The sequence below is a fragment of the Carassius auratus genome, chromosome 1 (genome assembly GCF_003368295.1).
Source record: "Carassius auratus strain Wakin chromosome 1, ASM336829v1, whole genome shotgun sequence".
NCBI classification, from domain to species: domain Eukaryota; kingdom Metazoa; phylum Chordata; class Actinopteri; order Cypriniformes; family Cyprinidae; genus Carassius; species Carassius auratus.
The window spans coordinates 2,915,496-2,938,771 of NC_039243.1; the positions used below are offsets into that span (position 1 = coordinate 2,915,496).

Here is a 23,276-nt window from a genome sequence, read left to right on the forward strand (position 1 = left end):
TTCTTCACACTAAGAAACATTTTTAAGAACTGTTCTCTGAAATATTTTTTGGGGGGAAAACAGTTCCCTACGGGGGAAATATTCTGATCACAGCATTATGAATTCATAATATGGTATCTGTAAGTTTATGAGGAAAATCAGTTTTCAGTCAAAACAAAGGTGAGATTATGTTTGCTTGTGTACCTTTACTCGAGCCTCTGAAACAGGTGATCAAACTCACTGTGACTTTGTGACACACCCCCTCATTTTACTGACAAGAAGCCAGTAGCGTAATCTAGTGGGCAGAGTCTCTGAATCTATAAAATCTCTACAGAGTTCTACAGATCATCATTCCTATCATCCTCATTTCAGGACACAAGAAAGACAACAACAGATCACCGACAAAGTGAAAATATCTGAAAACAGATGTTGAAGAAAGCCTTTGTGATAGAAAAACTATTTTCAAGAAAAAATAAGGTAATGTTTCCACTTAAAAAATGTATTATCATTTTTTATTTGCAAATGAAATTTTTGTGAAATATAAGAATGTAATCAAGGATGATCTATATTAAGTTACAAATGTTTATTGTAAGTTTTAAGACCGCATCTGTATAATCCGATATGGAGACTGTAATAGTGAGGGTCAGTAACCTTGTGGCATTTTTCTCCTCGTTAATCACTGGGCCATAGGCTACTGTCACTTAATAAATTAATTAATCACACGTTTAGAAGCTTGTGAACAAAAGGCAGCACATTTATGTGAATACATTTCCACCACTTTAATGTGCAACTAATCCACCTCCAATTATCACATCATATTTATTATGCAACGTTTCTTCACATTTAAAGCATTCCCATTCTGTTTCTCAAATCAAAAGATAGATGGAGATGTGTGATTGCTTTTCACTTAATGTTGTAGTTTAATGTATTGAATGGATAAACCTTTCTCAGTCATTCTAAATTTGATTTAAAACTGTTAGCCAACACTTGTGACCTCTCGCTAATACTGTATAGACTTGTAAAGCTAAAACAACATATTTATTAGTACACTCAAAAAAATGAACTTTCACCTTTGCTAATTTTACTTAATCCGTTCATGTTATGATTACTTAAAAAAATGTATTTAACAATGTGAACTTGATTTAATCTAGTTCATTCAACAAAAAAGTGTGTATTGTCAGCTTTACTTAAAAATTATTTGTTCAACCAACATAACATTTTTGAGTAAAGGTAACATATTAGTGAAACCAACACAGACTTGCATCTCATTGGCTGAGGATTTCTGCAGTGTATTATGGGTAATTGTTATTCTGTCACCCTCTTGGAGAAGTGTAGCACCATTAGATAGGTAGATGAGTAATACAATTTATAGCAATTAAGTTGTTCTAATCAGTTTTAGAACAAAACAAACAAAGAAACTAAGGGCTTGAAATGTTGCTTCATAATTTAAATATGTTTGTGATGTGCTTGATAAGCTGTAATTATAGAAAGGTTTTAATGAGAAGTAATTTTAATCACCTGCTCATGATCCTAATGCAAGGGGGTGGCATTCCTACAATGGCATTATTCAAATTTTATGTCATCATTATTTAACATTTTCAGGTACAATAAACTCATTTGTTGTTTGTTGACTCTATTAAGGGTTGTTAAGTTTACTTAAACTTATTTTGTAAAATGAACTTAATTATTAAAAACATTGTCCAAAACATTGCAGATTAGTTGGGCTGACACTATTAAATTAAGCTTTGTCCAACCATAGTAAATAAGTTGAATCAACCTTAATAAATTAAGTTGACCCAATGTAAGTACATTAAATTGGACTAACAGAATTGCATAATGCTGAAATAAAGCAAATTAATCATGTGGAAATCCTTTCCATGATTTTTTTATGTTCGTTCAAAGAGTTATTTTTTTGAGTGAGTATTTCTAATAGACAAAAATGTCTCTCCACAGTGAAAAGACAGAGGATCTGGAAAACGTCAAACAGAAATACTCTGTAGAATTTTCAAAGGACATCATGAAGGCAAGTGAAGCATCAGAATGGAAAGAAGAAAGTTCCTTGTAAATAGTAGGAATTTAGCCATTAACAAACAGAAATCATCTCATTACAAGTGACTGATTAGATGACCTAGTTGGAGTGAGATTGACATTGGCTAAATCACACCTCACGCATGAACACAGCTGATAACCTAACAGTAACATTTTTCAGTTTTTACATGTACAATATGACCTAGTCAAATGTACAATAAAAAAATATAATACTACTAATAATAATTTTTGTAGTACGACAATTACTGTTTTTTTTTTTTTTTTTTTTTTTTTTTTTTTTTTTTTACTTATATAATACAAATTATCAAATAAATAATGACATTATTTTCAATGTAAAGCCATTGTGTCTCAAGATAGATATTTAAACATCAATTAAATCATATTTTGGTGAAGTAACTCCAAATGATGCTCAGTGCTTCTGATATTTTCTTTAGGTCAGTTTTTATAAAACCTACACCATTTTCTATCTTGTAGATCTTCAATGACCCCATTCATGGACACATTGAGCTTCACCCGCTGCTGGTGAAGATCATTGACACTCCTCAGTTTCAGAGACTCAGACACATCAAACAACTAGGAACAAAATATCTGGTGTATCCTGGAGCCACTCACACTCGCTTCGAACACTCAATCGGGTAACTTTTACCTCTTTTTCGAGGCTGGACCTTTGCTTAATTTTCCATGTAATAAACTGGTTATCGATGTGTGTGTGTGTTAGTGTGGCGCATTTAGCAGGATGTCTTCTCAAGACTCTACGTGAGAATCAGCCAGAGCTCAATATTACTGAACAGGATTTCCTGTGTGTTCAGATCGCTGCTCTTTGCCATGACATGGGTGAGGAGCACAAACACTCATGTGCATATTTACATAGAAAAAAAAACAATAATAATAAAAAAGAAAGAAAAAAAACTATCATTAGCTATTAGCTATTGAAATATCAGTGTATCATTGCTTTTTATTTTATGTTGTTTAAAATATATAAGTTGCTCTGGACAAAAGCATCTGCTAAATTAATACATGTTAATGTATATGTAAATGCTAGGAATGATACCCCCCCCCCAAAAAAAAACAAAAAAAACTGGCTGTAAACTACCTTTACGTAAGTATTATCAGTTTATTCTCTCATTTGTTTGAGAGAAGTTTCCTACATTATTTAGTTTTTCAAACAGTTTTTCATTTCTTTTCAATGAATATTAAGTAAATAATCAAAAAGTTAAGGGTAGGTGCAGGGAGGGCTTTATTATCCCAATAAGGTGGCATCCATTAAATTAGACTCAATTTATTATTGCATAATGTTCTACAATACTGAGGTGCAGAAAATCCTGCTATTTTAACATAGTATAAATAGAATCTATAGATATTTGCACTTAGTGTAAATAGCCGCTGCCTTTTTTGATAACTGCCAGACTAATGCCGGCAATGCAGCAAATTAGTCAAGCAGAGAACACATTTTATTTTCGAACATGAAAAATTTACCGAGGTAAAATAGCTGGCTAGGGCCATGGTCACTTCAAAGTTATTTTTTTTTTTGTCCCTTTAAATGTCAGAATAATGTCCTGGCTGTCTCTGCAGCTAAATTTGAAAGAATGGGGTTCATAATTGAACAATTTATCAATGAAAAAGTTAATTATTAAAAGTTAATTAAAACATAAATGTATAAATTACTTTGTCCTTTCAGGTCATGGTCCGTTCTCTCATTTGTTTGATGGCATGTTCATCCCGGAAGTCCAGCCTGATGGTAAATGCCTGAGTTTTCTTGATTCAGTGATTTCAGCTTTGCATTCAAGCAATTAATAATTACTATTTAGCTGTTAGTTGTTTTATGCTGACCCACAAGTAAGCCAAATATAGAGAGCAATGTATAAAAGAATGATGGAGCTTAAATTACTTTTATTGTTTATATAACACATACAGTCAGATGATGAGAGATTAAATACCACATCACATTTATTTGTAAAGATTTATTTATTTATTTATTTTATTTTTTTGTAATCTGAGACTAGTGCCAGCTAAACACATCATACACTGTAAAAAGTGATACTCTATATTTACTCAATTAAATTGTGGCAACAGATTACAAGCAATATTGTTAATTACATTTAACACATTAGAATTAATTGGAATTAATCAAATGAGATGCTTGAAAGAAATTATTCAAAATGAGTAAAATAACATGAAAAAATAATTAAAATATATTTAAAAATAACGGTTTTGTTGGATAAAACGAGAAGCACCCAGCTGCAGCCTGCATATAGAGGCGGGGTGGCACAAATTAACCCGCCCCATACCTACTGTGATTGGTTTGACCATCTTTCATAGGCATACATGATAGGAAATGCATGTGTAGTTGGTGTACACTGTTAAAAATAATACATTATATTTAGTTAATAAAATTGTGGCAACAGATTACAAGCAATATTATTAATTAAATGTAACACATAAGAATTCATTAGAATTAATCAAATGAGATACTTAGAAATTAACCATTCAAAATGAGTTAAATAGCACAAAAAATAAGCTAAGTTTAAACAAATAGAAACAACAACAAAAAAATAACATTTCTTTAAGAAAAACAACACACTATGAACATTATGTTATGCATACCAGGCCAGTAGTTGGCGACTAAGAAACACAGCCCAAAAATGTAATTTACAAAGTCATGTTTTAGTTGATTACATGGAGATGATACAGGCATCATGTTCAAAAGCTCATGTTTTCAAGCTACCAAAACTGGAGACACCTGATGTTAACAAACAAAATCACTGCAGGAGAATAATCTAAATTTTGGTTACCATTACGGTGGTCAGTGTTTGCTGTAAATGGGAACTTTACCCTTAACCTTTCAAACAAAACTTTTTTTGGTTGCTGTAATTGTGAGATTGTCGTAGATAAGCCAATAAAGAGTAAGATCAGGTGGTGTTGTTTGTTTTGACAGCATTTGGTCTGGATTTCAGTTGTCCTATGTTTGAACAGCATAAGGTCTGGACATTTAAAAAAAATAAAAAAGAAAATTTTATTTAGGCACACAAACATCAAGAATCAGCCTGAGAACCTCAACAATGGTGAACATCAAAAATCTTGCTGCACTGCATTCTGGGTGCCACCAATCAAAACTAATTTATGGATCCCATCATGTTGTCTGTCACCATTCTTGAGAATCATATGCTGGTTCTTGATGTCACTTAGTGCCAAAGAGAAAGTTTCCCTTCTCCATCGCATTTTTTTTTCTTAATCAGAATTCTTAAACTCTGGATTTCACATAAAAATCCAGGTCTTCTATTGCAGAATTACAGATGTTGCTTTAATGAATGTCAATTTGTCTCCGAGAACAGACTCAATTTATAATGCTCAGGCCAAACAAAGATTGTGCTAGATTATAACCAGGACCACCGCAATTCTGTCAGCAAATCTAGCTGTTATAATTCAGTTACAACAGCAGTACAAAATGTAACATTAAAAAGTCAAGGGTCAAGAGCCCAACTAAAGCAAACACTGACCACTATAATGGTAACCCTATAAATGTACCTTTTTTTCCTTCAGTGATTCTGTTTGTGAACCTTAGGTGTCTTCAATAACTTTTGGGGGGCTGAAGACACAAACTTCTGAACATGATGCCTGTATCATATCTATTTAAGCAACAAAAATGTGAACATGTATAGTGTTTCATGATCGCCCACTACTGGCCTGGCATGTATAACATAGTATTCTTTAGCATAGTGTTTTTTGTTTCTTTGTTTTCAATAAAATCAATATTTTTGTGAAAATTTTAATTATTTTTTTCATGTTATTCTACTCATTTTGAATGGTTGGTTGTAACCATCTAATTTGATTATTAATAATTAATTATAAAGTGTTAAATTTAATTAATAATATTGAATGTAACATTTTAAACAATTTTATTGAGTAAATAAAGTGAATCATTTTTTACAGTGATATCCGCTATTTACAACTTACAATTATTTAAAAAAGTTAAGTAGTCAAGTTAAGTAAGTTAACAATTTATTTTGAATCACTTTTTTTGTTTTTGGAGAAAAATCTGATAGTAAACAAAATATTTTGCCATTTCTCAATAATTGTTGTGGTCTTTATTAAAACAATGTATTAATTTGTGTATGATGACTATTATTAAACTTGCTCCACGCAATGCCTAAAATCTCTTTCCATTTCTCAGATGAGCATTGGGAGGTAAGCATCATAACTCTCCTATACAGATATAAATATATGATAATATACATGTATTTCAAAGTCAGTGTGCTACAAAGCATGCAGAATACCAAGTCAAAACATTCAGTCAAGCTTATTTAATGTTTCTGGTCTTTTTGAATGCTGGTTAAATATGGTAATAGAAGAAATGACTGCAATTACTGTAATACAAGTATGAACTGAATGCAGTGAAGGCGGTAATCCAAACTGCATTTACTACATGTTAATGAGTTGCAGTCATACGCTGAAGATTATGTTTACATTTTGTAAATTCAATAGCTGATCCACAACACACAAATAACAGACTTAAACAGAATCGTTAAGCTACAGATAAACTGTCTGAATAGAGTCTGTCAAAATGTTCCATTTACGTAACTGTAAATTATTAAACTATTACTGTAACACGTCTTTGCTGTTCACCAACAAAATACTGTTTCATTTTCATGCACGTCCATGCTCTGAGCATACACCTTCAAAGTTACTTCTTCATAAAATTAGAATAATAAAAAAGTAACATTAGAATACAAACTACTAAGCAAGTTTATGTAGTTATTGTGTACACTTTGTACTGATGTGTATTTATGTTGATCTTCTGAAGCACGAGCAGGCGTCTGTTGACATGTTTCACTGCATGAGAAAGAAGAATGGACTGGACAAAGAGATGGACCGCTACGGACTGAATCTAGATGAAGACATCACATTCATTGAGGAATTAATTCTGAAAGGACAAAAGGATGGCGAGGTAAAACTTGTGTTTAAGCTGCTGTTTCAGCATTTATCAGGATACAGCGTTTAAGATCAAAATATTTCTCATCTTGCAGTGGTCAATGAAGGGCAGGACTGAGGACAAGTCTTTCCTGTATGAGATTGTGGCTAATAAAGTGAATGGCGTTGATGTGGACAAATGGGATTATTTGGTTCGGTTAGTTGTATTTTAAAGTGATGTTTTAATATGACTTGAACAGGTTATGAACAGCTGAAGATAAAGTATAAATTTGGCTCATTGCTCCAGTAGTGATTGCATTAGTTAATTCTTCTCTTATTTGACATGCAGAGACTGTTATTATCTCGGCATTCCATGTGGTTTTGACTCTCAGCGTCTGCTGAAATCTGCTCGAGTGTGTAATGTGAACGGGAGGAAACACATCTGCTTCAGAGACAAGGTACCTGACAATATGTGTATGACTTTGTGTTTTTGTTCTTCACCAAGAGAGTCACAACTTTTCACTTATAACCAGCCACTTCTATTAAACTTGGCAACACTTAGAAAGCAGACTTACTGTGAAAACAAAAGGCCATGTTTTACCCCAATTGTGTCCCTCTGATTTGAATGCTCTGAAATAATTCTTTCATGCAGAGCTCTCTTCAGTACTTTTACTGCATTTTTACTATTACATTGTTGAGATTAACTTATCCTGAAAAGTGTTGATTATAGCATCATAGTTAGATCTACTCCTGTCGCATCAAAAGCTTCAGTGCTGCACTGTAGATTTCACTGTTTCAGTCAGTGCTCTAGTTGATGTCTGTTTCTCTCACAGGTGGCTGATAATGTTTATGGGATGTTTCTCACCAGATACACTCTTCATCGTCAGGCTCTTCAGCATAAGATCGGATACATCATTGATGTCAAGTGGGTTTTTTTTTTTTTAAAGAGCTCATTATTTTTATTTTGTTCATTCTTCTGCATGCATCATGATATTTCTTTAGGTTTTACTCTTATTGATAGCTGTTTGTTTCTGTATATTAGGATCAAGGAAGCCCTTGTGCTAGCTGATGGCGAGCTGAGGATCTCAAAAGCCAAAGATAACATGCTGGAATTCACAGAACTCACAGGTCAGCCAAAGCATTTTCTCTCAGTAGAAACTGAGATACATTTTATTTTCATATGTGGCTAGTTAGGAAAATTACACATCTGTAAACTTCAACCATTTTTTTATCAGGACCACTTATGTCAAATATATCTGATACATCAAATATTTCTCTAATATTACTGAACATCTGAGGCATCTGAAGTTATCCACCATGTAAAACAGCTGAAGGGAAGGTTTACTTGACTCACATGACCTGCCTTAACTAATGCGATACTTGACTTCTATTTTATTCTAGGCATCATTTTAAGTTCAAATGCATAAATGCGCTTTGTATGCAATACTAATATTCCTTTAACCCTTCCTTTTCCCTCCTCTTCTGAAAGATCACATATTTGATGAAATCTTGAAGAGTCCTTTGTTAGTTGGAGAGGCCACACTGAAAGAAACTAAATTAAAGGTACCTTCATTTATAGTAATAGTTATACAGTCCAAAACACATTTACCTTGTGTGAATGTTATATGCATTAGCACATTGGATTTAACAGGATCAGGTAAATGTTTTGCCAGTTTTCAGTAACAGTATAAAGCATGATATAATATTATTGAAGATTAAAAAAACAACATTAAGTATATATACCCTTACCTAAAGGATTATTAGGAACACCTGTTCAATTTCTCATTAATGCAATTATCTAATCAACCAATCACATGCCAGTAGCTTCAATGCATTTAGGAGTGTGGTCCTGGTCAAGACAATCTCCTGAACTCCAAACTGAATGTCAGAATGGGAAAGGTGATTTAAGTAATTTTGAGCGTGGCATGGTTGTTGGTGCCAGACGGGTCGGTCTGAGTATTTCACAATCTGCTCAGTTACTGGGATTTTCACGGGCAACCATTTCTTGGGTTTACAAAGAATGGTGTGAAAAGGGAAAAACATCCAGTATGAGTCAGTCCTGTGGGTAAAAATGCCTTGTTGATGCTAGAGGTCAGAGGAGAAAGGGCCGATAATAAAATCAAATCAAATAAATAAATGTATTGGTATCTATCATACAAATACTGTACATAAACAAATTCATTTATTTGCTTGGCAGAAATGTTAATGTGAGAACATGTTTATTTTTAATGAATATTTATAAATATCTAACACACGCACGCACACACACACACACACACACACACACACACATATAATATATCACTTTCCATTTAGTGTAATATTTCACAGATTTCTTCTTCCATAACCTTTAGGGAGAACTGCAGAATAAATGGAGGATAAGGGTAAAGGACTACAACCGGTCTCACACCGCAGGACCAAAACTCAAAGCTGATGACTTTGACATTAATGTATGTGTTGACACAGTAAAAATAAGAATATCAGTGGAATGAGAAAGGTTACAGGTTGTGTTTGTCATATCCCTGCAGGTGACTGATCCTGGGATAAAGAGGCTTCCTAAATGTCTAGTTATTAGAGTGTACCACAAAACAGATGTTGCTCAAGAGGTACATAAGAAAGCTCAGGAATGCTTTCTTGAGTGGTGCAGAGAAGAGGACTTTATTGATTCCGCAGGTAACTCATATTGTGCTGCTACATCTGCGTTTATGTAGCAGTGGTTTGTTTGTGTAATCCTCTTTTGTTTTTTAAGTATTTAGTAGGCCCTTTTATTTTATAAGTGACTTACAGTGCATCCTAACCAGGCATTTAAATCATCTTCTCCTTTTAATACGAGTTTTTGTCTTAACCAGTCGAGAATGCAACATGTATCAAGCTCTTATTAATCTCACTTAGTGTGTGTGTGTGTGTGTATATATATATATATATATATATATATATATATATATATATATAAATGTACAATCATGACATGATTCTCAGAATGCTGACCTTATATTTTATTCTCCCAACATTACAACTTTATTTAAGTAAAGTCAAGTCCATATTTATCTGTATTGCCCCTTTCATAGTACACGTTGCTTCAAACCAGCTGCACAGAAATTCATAATATTAATGTCTCATAGAACCTCATTTGGCAGTGATAAAAAAAGAGATTTTCTATTTACTGAATATAAATGCATTCATCCAGGGCCACAAGTAGTAGTATGATTCTACTGCAGTATACGCACCTCTTTGAGTTTTGAAAGTAGCCACTGCCTCACAAGAATCAAGTAAAAGCAAATATAATATTACAGCACAGCTACGACAGCAACATGTTATCATGTCATAATACAACATTTGTATTCCAAACTCTTTTGTTGTTACTGTTTTTAGCGTAGGCATAACAACACAATGGAATTACCATTGAAACCAAAGCACATTCTGCAAAAACGAAAGAATGCTAATGGACACACAAATCAGATATAAACAGTTGCAATAGGCTCAGTTATTCAAATCAGATTCCATCCATATGCACAAAATCAGATTTAGGCTGACAGTCTGAACGAGGCTAAACCGTTTGAATGAAGACTTTCCAGCCAATCAGAATCCAGTATTCAGACAGACCATGGTTAAAAATTATTCTATTAACTCTTTCCATCCAGACAATCTGGCTCAAGCCCAGAAGATTCTGCAAAATATTGTCAATAGACGACTGCCAAAGTTTGTTGGAGAGGTGCGTCTAAAAGAAGAAGAATTAAAGGTACCTCATCTTTTGTTAAACAGTGCAATATAACAGAATTTCTTTGTGACTTACTGACCAGAACAGATTCAACAAGTGATGTTATACAAACTGCTTCACAGCAACATCCTATAAACTTTACATTTTACAAAATATTCTCTAGGATTAAACAACAATGAAAACGCATAAGCAACAGAAACAATAAGAAATATACATAAAAATATAATAAAATTTAATAAATGATAAAATAATTAAAATCATATAAATTATAAAAAATAATCAAATGATAAATTATATAACTGGCTAGTGATTATAAATGATTTTATGAATTAAAACAAGAAAAAAAAGTATGATTGGTTTCTTGATGCAACACCCAATTTTCATTTAATGATCCTTAGATCCTTCAGTACTTATATTCATCTTCACACTGACACATTAAACACAACAGTAATCTACCATCCTACAGTCCATGAGTGTACACTGAAAAAAACAATAAGTAAATTTACTTCATTTTTATTTGGCAAGTTTTTGCACAAGCATTTTTCAAGTAAATGTAACACATTTGGAAATTAAGTAAATCTACTTAACTAAGTTAAGTAAAAATAAAAAAACGAATAAGTACATTTTATTGAGTAAATTTAAATTAGATAATATTAAGTTAATGCATTTAGCAGACACTTTTATCCAAAGCATCTTACAGTGCATTCAGGCTAACAATTTACACCTATCATGTGTTCCCGGGGGGAACCGAACACACAACCTTGCCCTTGCTAATGCAATGTTCTACCACTGAGTGGAACACTTCAAGATTTTGTGAAAAACAAGTGAAAATTTCACTTACTTACTTTTTTATTTTGGAAAAGTAATTTGGAAAAGTTTTTACACTAATAAAAAACCCGAAACAGAGATTCTAGAAATTTCTAAATGTAAAATTATTTTTTTCAAAACAGTTTTATCAAATGAGGGTAATAAGTCTCTCACTTCTGTCCCTTTAAACCAGTTTACAGCAAAGACAGCACGAAGGACTGGATGCACATGATAAATATTCTGCAATTAAGAAAACAGACAAAAGAAATAGCACTGTAAAACCCTATAAGTAACTTAACTCAAACCGTTTGAGTAAACAGATTGCCTTGATTTAAACCATGTAAGTTTAAAAACTTTACATTTAAGTAATTAAGCATTTACATTTAAGCAACACCTATTTCATCAGACATTAGACTCAGTACAGGTCAATAATTGATGATTATCATCACCAATATAAAGTATAACGACCTACACCTAGGTACAGGTCAGCACTTGATTATATTTCTTCTGGGCTTTTGAGTTACAACAAATGTGTTTTAGAAACACACGGTTATAACAGCCAGAGAAAAGACTAAGACAGAAATCAAGGGTCAAGAGCCCAACTAAAGCAAACACTGATCTCTAACATGGTTACTTCAAATGAAACAATAAATCAACATCTAAACCTTAGTTCATTCTCAATAAGATCTTCTGTAGACGTCTGACAGAAATAAAGTCAGTCTGGTTATTAATAAGTGGAGCTGCTGATGCTGTTTGTGAGGTTGTTTAATCAGATCTTGAGAGATTTCATGTATTTTATTTCAGTTGATTTCATCTAAGTCTGTGTCTGAAGTCAGTTGTAGTAGTTCTTGTGTTTCTCTTTTCTTCAGTGATTCTGTTTGTTAGCAGCAGCTGTTCATCCCTAATTCTCAATCAGCACTTAGTTAGTCAATTAATAACTTAAATGCAAAGTTTTAAAACTTACATGCTTTAAATCAAGGCAATCTGTTTACTCAAACGGTTTGAGTAAAGTTTACTTATCGGGTTTTACAGTGCTATTCTTTTGTCTGTTTTCTTAATAGCAGAATATTTATCATGTGCATCCAGTCCTTCGTGCTGTCTTTGCTGTAAACAGGTTTAAAGGGACAGAAGTGAGAGACTTATTTACCCTCATTTGATAAAACTGTTTTGAAAAAAATAAAACTTTACATTTAGAAATTTCTAGAATCTCAGGTTTTTTATTAGTGTGAAAACTTTTCCAAATTACTTTTCCAAAATAAAAAAGTAAGTAATTGAAATTTTCACTTATTTTTCACAAAATCTTGAAGTGTTCCTGTAGCTCAGTGGTAGAACATTGCATTAACAAGGGCAAGGTTGTGTGTTCGGTTCCCCCCGGGAACACATGATAGGTGAAAATTGTTAGCCTGAATGCACTGTAAGATGCTTTGGATAAAAGTGTCTGCTAAATGCATTAATTTAATATTATTTAATTAAAATGTATTCAATAAAATGTACTTATTCGTTTTTTTTATTTTTACTTAACTTAGTTAAGTAGATTTACTTAATTTCCAAATGTGTTAAAATTACTTGAAAAATGCTTGTGCAAAAACTTGCCAAATAAAAATTAAGTACATTTACTTATTGTTTTTTTTCAGTGTACATTTTAATGAGTAAATTTTAATTAAATAATATTAAATTAATGCATTTAGCAGACACTTTTATCCAAAGCATCTTACAGTGCATTCAGGCTAACAATTGTCACCTGTCATGTGTTCCCGGGGGGAACCGAACACACAACCTTGCCCTTGTTAATGCAATGCTCTGCCACTTGAGCTACAAGAACACTTCAAGATTTTGTGAAAAATAAGTGAACATTTCAATTACTTTCTTTTTTATTTTGGAAAAGTAATTTGGAAAAGTTTTTACACTAATAAAAAACCTGAGATTCTAGAAATTTCTAAATGTAAAGTTTTTTTTTTTTTCAAAACAGTTTTATCAAATGAGGGTAAATAAGTCTCTCACTTCTGTCCCTTTAAACCAGATTACAGCAAAGACAGCACGAAGGACTGGATGCACATGATAAATATTCTGCAATTAAGAAAACAGACAAAAGAAATAGCACTGTAAAACCCTATAAGTAACTTAACTCAAACCGTTTGAGTAAACAGATTGCCTTGATTTAAACCATGTAAGTTTTAAAACTTTTCAATTAAGTAATTAACTAAGTGCTGATTGAGAATTAGTGATGAACAGCTGCTGTTAACAAACAGAATCACTGAAGAAAAGAGAAACACAAGAACTACTACAACTGACTTCAGACACAAACTTAGATGAAATCAACTGAAATAAAATACATGAAATCTCTCAAGATCTGATGAAACAACCCCACAAACAGCATCAGCAGCTCCACTTATTAATAACCAGACTGACTTTATTTCTGTCAGACGTCTACAGAAGATCTTATTGAGAATGAACTAAGGTTAAGATGTTGATTTATTGTTTCATTTGAAGTAACCATGTTAGAGATCAGTGTTTGCTTTAGTTGGGCTCTTGACCCTTGACTTCTGTCTTAGTCTTTTCTCTGGCTGTTATAACTGTGTGTTTCTAAAACACATAATCAGAGATTAGACTCCATACGGATCAATAATTGTGAATAGTAATGAATAATTATCATCACCAATATCAAGTATAACAACCTACACCTAGGTACAGGTTAACGCCTGATGGCATTTCTTCTGGGCTTTTGAGTTATAACAAATGTGTTTTAGAAACACACGGTTATAACAGCCAGAGAAAAGACTAAGACAGAAGTCAAGGGTCAAGAGCCCAACTAAAGCAAACACTGATCTCTAACATGGTTACTTCAAATGAAACAATAAATCAACATCTTAACCTTAGTTCATGCTCAATAAGATCTTATGTAGACGTCTGACAGAAATAAAGTCAGTCTGGTTATTAATAAATGGAGCTGCTGATGCTGTTTGTGGGGTTGTTTCATCAGATCTTGAGAGATTTCATGTATTTTATTTCAGTTGATTTCATCTAAGTTTGTGTCTGAAGTCAGTTGTAGTAGTTCTTGTGTTTCTCTTTTCTTCAGTGATTCTGTTTGTTAACAGCAGCTGTTCATCACTAATTCTCAATCAGCACTTAGTTAATCACTTAATTACCTGAATGCAAAGTTTTAAAACTTACATTGTTTAAATCAAGGCAATCTGTTTACTCAAACAGCTTGAGTAAAGTTAATTTGTCAGGTTTTACAGTGTAATAAGAGTTATAAAACAAACCAGATTCTGTTATTTAAAGTTTATGTGATTGGTTTTCATCAAAGTTATGAAAAAATATATAAATGGGAATTTGTCATGTAATAAAATTACATAAATCTTAAATTTGGGGTGAAATATTTCTGTGAGAGTATTTTTTGAACTTTTGAAGGTATATTTCACATTACTCCAGTCAAAAAACACCCCAAACCTACCAACTCTAAGACATTTAACAATAATAATGCACTTACCTTTATGTTACACTTTAAATTCATACAGAACTACAGTTTAACACATAGAGTTGGGTCACTCTCCCAGGCCTACTTTCTTAATTATATATGTTCAAACGTATTAAAATAACATAACCAAACAAAAACAAGTGAATAACAAAACCCACTGTCTTTTTTTTTAAATTAGCCCTAATTCTGTTCACCTGTCCTTTTCCCATTTGGGCAAGAACCCACCCATACTGGCAACACTGATTGCTGTTAGCTGCTATATTTGTATGTGTTATTCTCACATGTAATGACTGTTTTATCAGATTATTATGTTATTTTGTTTATTGTAATATTTGCATGCATAATTAATCCTTCCAAATCCTTTAGGAAATAGCTGAAGCCAAAGCACTGCCTGATAAAGCCTTCAAGACCAAACTGTATAAGGTATCATTCCTGAGTTATATAGCTCAGCTACTTACATTATACCATACATCATCAATATTGTTTAATAAGACCCTAAAAACACACAAAAAATAATTACTGATATCTATTAACAATCCATATATAAACGAATGGCATTTACATTTACCATGTGTATGGTGTAAATGATTTGCTGTTTTGTATTAATACGCATCTTCTTATTTGATGTTAACACATAAAATTGTAAGCAATATCAGACAAATATCACAACACACTGAATACATATTCTAAGTACAGTTTTATTAGAAATCTAAATATTTTGTAACATTATAAAAGTGTTTTTTTTTTTTTTTTTTTTTTTTTTTTTTTAAGTGTTAATTTATTTCAAAAACTAAATGGTTTCCAAACTTTTGAATTGTAGTGGATATTCCCCACTTGAATAACTTTTGTCTCCATTATTTGACATTTAATTTCTTGTAATACTTTCCTGTATTTTAGGAAATACTGAATAAGTTTGGGAAGTTTAAGCCACCACAGGAGGAGAAGAACTTTGACATTCATGTATGTTTAATTTGTAAAAAATAATAATACAATAAAAATGACTGTTGTGACTAATTTTTACAGTGTAACTTTCTATCGCATCTGAAATCTGAACTCATTCAGGTTCTTGAGATGGGTTTTGGTGAAGTGGGTAATGAGCCCATTGATAATGTTCATTTCTACAGCAAGAATGAGCCAAACAGAGCCTTCAAGATGCAGAAGTACCAGGTACTAAAGCTCATTTATCTCAAATATCTGTCATCCTGAATTTTCATAAATATAATCACTGTGAATCTCTTGATCATAAGATTTTATCAGGTAGCCTTTTTATAACTGAGTCATTACTAAAATAAATGAATTAGTTTTAAGTTTAATGAATAAAGTGATTTGAGCTTTATCAGATTGCTCTAGTTTGTTGTGTATACCTGAATTCATACCTGGGTGATGGAAGCACATTTTTCTTGGTTTGAGAAAGGTTGTGTTTGGTTTCTGTTGTGTGACTGCAGGTGTCCAATCTCAGGCCTAAGAAGTTTCATGAATTTCTTGTGAGGGTCTATTACAATCCACCGAATCAGGAGGATCCAGAGAGTGAGGAGCATTGGAAGAAGGTCCAGCAGGAAGCTGAGAAGTACTTTCCTGACTGGTGCAGAGAAAATAAAAAGTTTATTGATTTTGAGCCTGATTCAGGTAACTTCAATAATGATGCCATATCTGCATACTTATTACTCTACACTGTAAAACCTGACAAGTTAACTTAACTCAAACCGTTTGAGTAAACAGATTGCCTTGATTTAAGCCATGTAAGTTTTAAAACTTTGCATTCAAGTAATTAAGTGATTAACTAAGTGCTGATTGAGAATTAGTGATGAACAGCTGCTGTTAACAAACAGAATTACTGAAGAAAAGAGAAACACAAGAACTACTACAACTGACTTCAGACACAAACTTAGATGAAATCAACTGAAATAAAATACATGAAATCTCTCAAGATCTGATTAAACAACCCCACAAACAGCATCACCAGCTCCATTTATTAATAACCAGACTGACTTTATTTCTGTCAGACGTCTACAGAAGATCTTATTGAGAATGAACTAAGGTTTAGATGTTGATTTATTGTTTCATTTGAAGTAACCATGTTAGAGATCAGTGTTTGCTTTAGTTGGGCTCTTGACCCTTGACTTCTGTCTTAGTCTTTTCTCTGGCTGTTATAACCGTGTGTTTCTAAAACAAATCTGTTGTAATTAAAAAGCCAAGAAGAAATATCATCAGGTGTTAACCTGTATCTATGTATAAGGTTGTTGTACTTTATATCGGTGATGATAATTATTTATTGTTATTCACAATTATTGAAGTGTACAGAGTCTAATCTCTAATGAAACAGATGTTGGGTAATTCGTAGAAGTGGACCTAGTAAAAATGACACTAAGAGCCAGTGGTTCTGTGATAATCAGTTAATATAAAAATGACTTTCTAAACATTTTCTATGCCAGTAGTTGGTCAAACACAGACATTAATAATCAGAATATGAACCTCTACAATGGTGAACAACTGATGTCAGTTAACAACTGATGTCAGACTCCCAATTGAAGGGTTGTGAGTTCGAGTCCCAGGCCGGCAGGAATTGTGGGTGGGGGGAGTGCATGAACAGCTCTCTCTCCACCTTCAATACCACGACTTAGGTGGCCTTGAGCAAGGCATCGAACCCTCAACTGCTCCCCGGGCGCCGCAGCATAAATGGCTGCCCACTGCTCCGGGTGTGTGCTCACAGTGTGTGTGTGCACTTCGGATGGGCTAAATGCAGAGCACAAATTCTGAGTATGGGTCACCATACTTGGCATACTTGGTTATAACAGCCAGATAAAAGACTAAGACAGAAATCAAGGGTCAAGAGCCCAACTAAAGCAAACACTGATCTCTAACATGGTTACTTCAAATGAAACAATAAATCAACATCTAACCCTTAGTTCATTCTCAATAAGATCTTCTGTAGACGTCTGACAGAAATAAAGTCAGTCTGGTTATTAATAAGTGGAGCTGCTGATGCTGTTTGTGGGGTTGTTTAATCAGATCTTGAGAGATTTCATGTATTTTATTTCAGTTGATTTCATCTAAGTCTGTGTCTGAAGTCAGTTGTAGTAGTTCTTGTGTTTCTCTTTTCTTCAGTGATTCTGTTTGTTAACAGCAGCTGTTCATCACTAATTCACAATTATCACTCAGTTAATCACTTAATTGCAATGTATATCTTCTTTCAGTGAACTCAACTGAATTAAGTTCAGAGTACTCATAACTGTAAGTTTTTCAACTTAAATGGTTTAAGGCAATCGGTTTCCTCAAACAGTTTGAGTTAACTTTACTTGTCGGGTATTACAGTCAAGGCAAATTGTTTACTCAAACGATTTGAGTTAAGTTAACTTGTCGGGTTTTACAGTGGTGTGTGTGTGTGTATGTGTGTGTGTGTGTGTGCTTGTAGGTACATACACAGACACACACTCACACATGCATAAATAAGACTGTAACATCATTCAAAAATTTAAATGCTGTTATTTATTTACACCCAAACCCAATTTAATATATGTTTATTTTTAATATTCAAAACACAAATTAAGATTTTTAATAGTCCAGGTAACCAAAACCTAAAATACCTTTTTGGAGCTTCAAGAATTTCTGGACTGTTCTTTTAAAAACAACTAAAGAAATCAAAAATGAAAATGTAATTGCTAAAGTATACAATAATAGAAAGTTTTTTTTCTCTTCATGCTTTGCCATTCATTTTGTACAGTTCTGATATGTATAACAATTAATTTGATATAATAATGTACTATGATGTTCTATGATATGTCATCTTAAACCTGTAGATGACAACACATCCAGCCAGCAGACAGCTTCATCATCGACCTCAGCAGGGCCAGCACAGGAATCAAGAAAGGCTTCATCAGCAGCAGGTGTGTGTCTTGCTCTGTACATTCACTACACTCACTCACACAAGTGTTATAAATTATTTTAAATGGTGAGCATACATATTGTCAAGACTAAGGATTTTTTTTTTCTAACACAATTCTTTATTTCTTATGTGCATATGGATGGTAATACACCATCTTCATTAGAGTATAACTTCAATTTCAGTTCTATCAAGTTTTCTATCCCACTGCAGTCATATTTGCTTTAAACCCAAAGACATATATTTCATTGAGTGAGAGTGATTTAAACACAGAATTTACTTTAAGGAAAACTATTCCTTTAAGGTTGCTTAACACTTTACATGACCTAAATCCATTTATCAGATACATTGTTTGGATTTCTAGTAACAAGAATTGGCTTAATCGGGTGAAGGTGTTTGCCTGCCCCATACATAATCATGAAATGACCAGTTCTTATTAATATTGAAATCTCCAGTTGAGTTTGGATGATACAACTAAAAGATGTTTCTTACACTTAGGATTTACAATGCTATACTTTATTTATTTATTTTTTTCATATATGGAATCCCACAAAGAGAAATCCCAAGACCATCCAACCCCTTCAGGCAAGGTAAAAATTAAAGGGTTAAAATGAATGAAAATTAACACATTAATTCCAGTGTCAATTGTCAACTGAATTCCAGAAATGTTCTGATGTTGTCCAAAGCCCCATGTTTCCTAGTGCATTTCCAAACTTTTGGAGGGCAGTTTATTTATTTGTGGATGTGTTTGTCTGTTTTCTATCCTGTAGATCTTCAATGATCCCATTCATGGACAAATTGAGCTTCACCCCCTGCTGGTGAAGATCATTGACACTCCTCAGTTTCAGAGACTGAGACACATCAAACAGCTCGGAGGAACATATCTGGTGTATCCTGGAGCTACTCACACTCGCTTCGAACACTCAATCGGGTAAGCCATGTTTTTATTGTCTCTCAGCATGATAACCAACCTCATTCATTCAGTGCAGTGTAGGAAATGGATGTCTTACACTGTAAGCCTTAAGAGTTACAAATGTTTATGCAATACTATCCAGTCATACGTATTTTACAGTACATTACTATAATGTTAAAATAGTCATTAGATAGTTGTATTCATGTTCTCATTTCTGAAGGTTTGAATTATGGATGCCACTGTAAATCGACTCTCTCATGGTCAAACCATGGTTGATTACATGATCAACAAGTGTTGCCCTAATCTCATAAGAGATGGCTCTCCTTCCTTTTCTTATTTGCCCTCGTCCTCTTCTTCCTCTTCCCATTTCCCTTCCTCCTCCTCCTCCTCCTCCTCTTTGTATTTGTCCTCGTTGTCCCCTGCCTCTTCCTCCTACTCCTCTTGCTCTCTGTTCATTGTTAGCATCCATTGTTCAAAACAGGTAATCTGACCTTTGACCAGAGGTGGAGAGTCCAGGGGTCAGAAAGTAAAAGTCCTGCCACCTTTTTTCACAACCCATGAACTCAGCAGCTGATTTCACCAGAGGAGGAACCAAGTCATTCCTTCCAAGTCACAAACTAGTCTCAACTTAAATCCCAAGTCCTCAAAGAGTTAAAGTCAATGAGATAATTAAGAGATTAATTAAATGATGATTGTGCATTGGTGATGAACACCTGCTGTTATTGTGCGTTACAGAGGATCAGATGCTGATGTTTTATTGGTTAAAATTATGCCACCATCATTGAGATCAGTGTTTGCTTCAGTTGGGCTCTTGACCTTTGGTTTCTAATGTTAGATATTTCTCTGTAAAAGTACATGTGCTGTTATAAAACAGTGCGATCTGTGCTGTGCAGAAAACCGTTACTAGCTGGTTTTACATGATGAAGTAATTATTAGGCATCAGCCTGTTTATTTCCAAAACAATTTTATGTATTTATTATTAACAAATGTTCAGTTTTTAAATAACCTACCTTGTGGAACCGTTGGTTTAATCACTATAATGAATACATTTCCTAATGTATGTAATAAATATACATTTTTGAAATATTTTCCTAATAAGACGCACAGACATCATGACCCAGCATATGAATCTCAACAATGGTGACAATCAACAAAACGCTTCAAACTGAAGTGCATGCTGGGTAACACCATAGTAAAAACTCTGATTATGCACTGTAGCATGAATAATTATTGTAACCACTGTTGAGGATCATATGATAAGTGCTCATGTCTAAAATCCCGAGCCTGTACAATTTTTTCCCCCAATATTTAAGCATTACAATAATATTTGTTTAATAGAACTTTTTTGTAGTTCAGTAATTGCTGAACATAATTTAACAAACCAAAGAGAGACACCTTCATGAAGTTAATTAAAATGTTTTAGATGAAAAAAGGGCAATTAAATTTTCTACTTCAAGCTTTTAATTCAACAATGTGTTAATGTTTACTACGTAACACAACCGCAATTGTTTAAAAGCAAATTACTTTGAATTATTAAAAGGGTCAAGAGCCCAACTAAAGAAAACGCTGATCTCCATGATGGTGGACTCACCAAGATTATGGTGACAAAGTTTTTTTTTTTTTTCAGTTGATTTCATCCAAGGCTGTGCTTAAAGTCAATTGTAGTTCTTGTGTTTCTCTTTTCTTCAGTGATGTTGATTGTTAACAGCAGGTGTTCATCACTAATGCAGAATTATCATTTAATTAGTCACTTAATTATCTCATTGACTTTAACTCTTTGAGGACTTGGGATTTAAATTGAGACTTGTTTGTGACTTGAAAGAAATGACTTGATTCCTCCTCTGGTGAAATCAGCTGCTGAGTTCATGGGTGGAATAAACATATGGCAGGACTTTTACTTTCTGACCCCTGGACTCTCCACCTCTGCCTTTGACCTATGTATAGGCCTCTCTATACTACTGTAGAGTAAAGCAGTGATTGGTTAGTGATCAGTTAAGCAATTAGTGTTTGCACATGTGAGGAGTGTGTCTGTGTGACCTGGTGAATAAGTGTAGCATTTTGATTGGCTGTGTTTGGAAAAGGAAAGCAAGTCACTTTAGGTAGAGAATTGTGTGTAGTGTTTTGAAAAAAGTGTTTTATGCAATTGAAAAGTCAAAGGCTGAGAAAGAGCTTATGGTTTTGAAGATTTGACATGTACGTAGTTTTGCACTTTGGGTGAGAGCTTTAAAAAATCGTGTGACATGAAAATATTTTTTTGTGTAAGTAGTTGGTAAAAACTTTAATTTCTGATTCGAGAAGAGCACCAAAGCCACTGAGAAAAACTGTAAGCTGACTTTGGCCCTTTATCCAGCGAAGGATCTGATTGATGTATAATACATTTTGACTTAGTGTTTTCACCTGAGTAATTGTGTGCTAACTGAGCTCAAACTGTGCAGAACTGAGTGAATAATATTGAATGCTAGTGCTTTCTAAATGACCAAACGGTGTACGCACTGAGAAATGTAGGGATTTGTGTGTAGGGTTTTGCAGTAACAGTTCACCAAATCTGACTCATGTGTTAAAGCAGAGGAATAGTGTTTATAGTTCAGCAAAATGGGTGTGCTTTTTGAAAAAATGGCATTATACTATTATGACTGTTTATAGTGTGTTAGCAATCAAAAAAAAAAAAAAAAAAAAACTGTAACTACCAATACTTCTATAGCATTCATTAGTTAAACATTTTAAGATTTTAAGATCAAAGGTTGTTCTGTGAATCTGTTAAGTAGTATTGTAACCCTGTGTCACACCCCTGGACTCTTTTGGTATGTTTTTGCCACTGTGACCCAGTTTCTGTTTCCCGTGTTTGGTTTGATTAGTTCCCAGGTGTGTCTATTTTATTCCCAATGTGTTCCATGTCCCTGTTAATTTAGTCATTCCATCCACCTGTGTTTCCCCAATTATCCAATGTATTTAAGCCTTGTCCGTTCAGTTCAGTTTTGTCGGGTCTACAAACCACTTACATGTGTCTTCATCTGTGGTCCATGTTGGATATCCCCTGTGTTGGATTTAATAAAGCCTTCTTTAGTTTATCCTTGGATCCATTCCATCCTTCGTTTATCTTATCCTTCCGGCAGCATAACATAACACCCTGTAGACCAACTTCCCTCATGGTCAGTCCATGCAGAAGAACAGTCAACTATAGTGTTTTGTATTTCATCAGGAACAAATGAAATTTGACCTCATCGCCTTCATTTTTATTTTCTCCTCCTCTTCCTCTTTGTCTCACACTACGAGGATTCATTTTGTCTTGTTCATCTCATCCTGAGATTCTGAACTGTGTGTCATCAGTTTTGCTAGATTAAATTCTTATGGGAAAAAAAAGTATTTTCATTTAATTTTAATCATATAACTATTTAGACAAGACACCTTTTGCTTTTAGAGTTAGTGTTGCACAAAGGCTTGGTATAAAACAATGTAATTTAATTAACACCAATTTGCTTCATAAAACTTGTAAGATGGTTGCATTTATATTCTGTACTTTTTTAAAAAATAGTCCAAAATCTTT

General features: G+C 33.4%; 1 protein-coding gene across 2 annotated transcripts in view; it reads left to right on the top strand.

Annotated features, from left to right (window-relative positions):
* Window positions 1-329: 329 nt before the first annotated feature.
* LOC113114400 (uncharacterized) overlaps window positions 330-23,276 on the top strand; it is a 30,662-nt gene continuing 7,715 nt past the window's right edge. For both annotated transcript variants that reach the window (XM_026281370.1, XM_026281413.1), the window contains exons 1-22: window positions 330-456; window positions 1,933-2,002; window positions 2,503-2,663; window positions 2,747-2,862; window positions 3,707-3,766; window positions 6,200-6,213; window positions 6,830-6,973; window positions 7,053-7,153; window positions 7,286-7,394; window positions 7,770-7,861; window positions 7,979-8,064; window positions 8,426-8,499; window positions 9,291-9,386; window positions 9,465-9,609; window positions 10,578-10,675; window positions 15,306-15,362; window positions 15,837-15,899; window positions 16,002-16,106; window positions 16,385-16,565; window positions 18,737-18,823; window positions 19,375-19,409; window positions 19,590-19,750. In XM_026281370.1, the coding sequence (XP_026137155.1) occupies window positions 1,997-2,002; window positions 2,503-2,663; window positions 2,747-2,862; window positions 3,707-3,766; window positions 6,200-6,213; window positions 6,830-6,973; window positions 7,053-7,153; window positions 7,286-7,394; window positions 7,770-7,861; window positions 7,979-8,064; window positions 8,426-8,499; window positions 9,291-9,386; window positions 9,465-9,609; window positions 10,578-10,675; window positions 15,306-15,362; window positions 15,837-15,899; window positions 16,002-16,106; window positions 16,385-16,565; window positions 18,737-18,823; window positions 19,375-19,409; window positions 19,590-19,750 (1,991 nt within the window). In that variant the 5' untranslated portion in view covers window positions 330-456; window positions 1,933-1,996. The remainder of the gene's footprint in view (window positions 457-1,932; window positions 2,003-2,502; window positions 2,664-2,746; window positions 2,863-3,706; window positions 3,767-6,199; window positions 6,214-6,829; window positions 6,974-7,052; window positions 7,154-7,285; window positions 7,395-7,769; window positions 7,862-7,978; window positions 8,065-8,425; window positions 8,500-9,290; window positions 9,387-9,464; window positions 9,610-10,577; window positions 10,676-15,305; window positions 15,363-15,836; window positions 15,900-16,001; window positions 16,107-16,384; window positions 16,566-18,736; window positions 18,824-19,374; window positions 19,410-19,589; window positions 19,751-23,276) is intronic.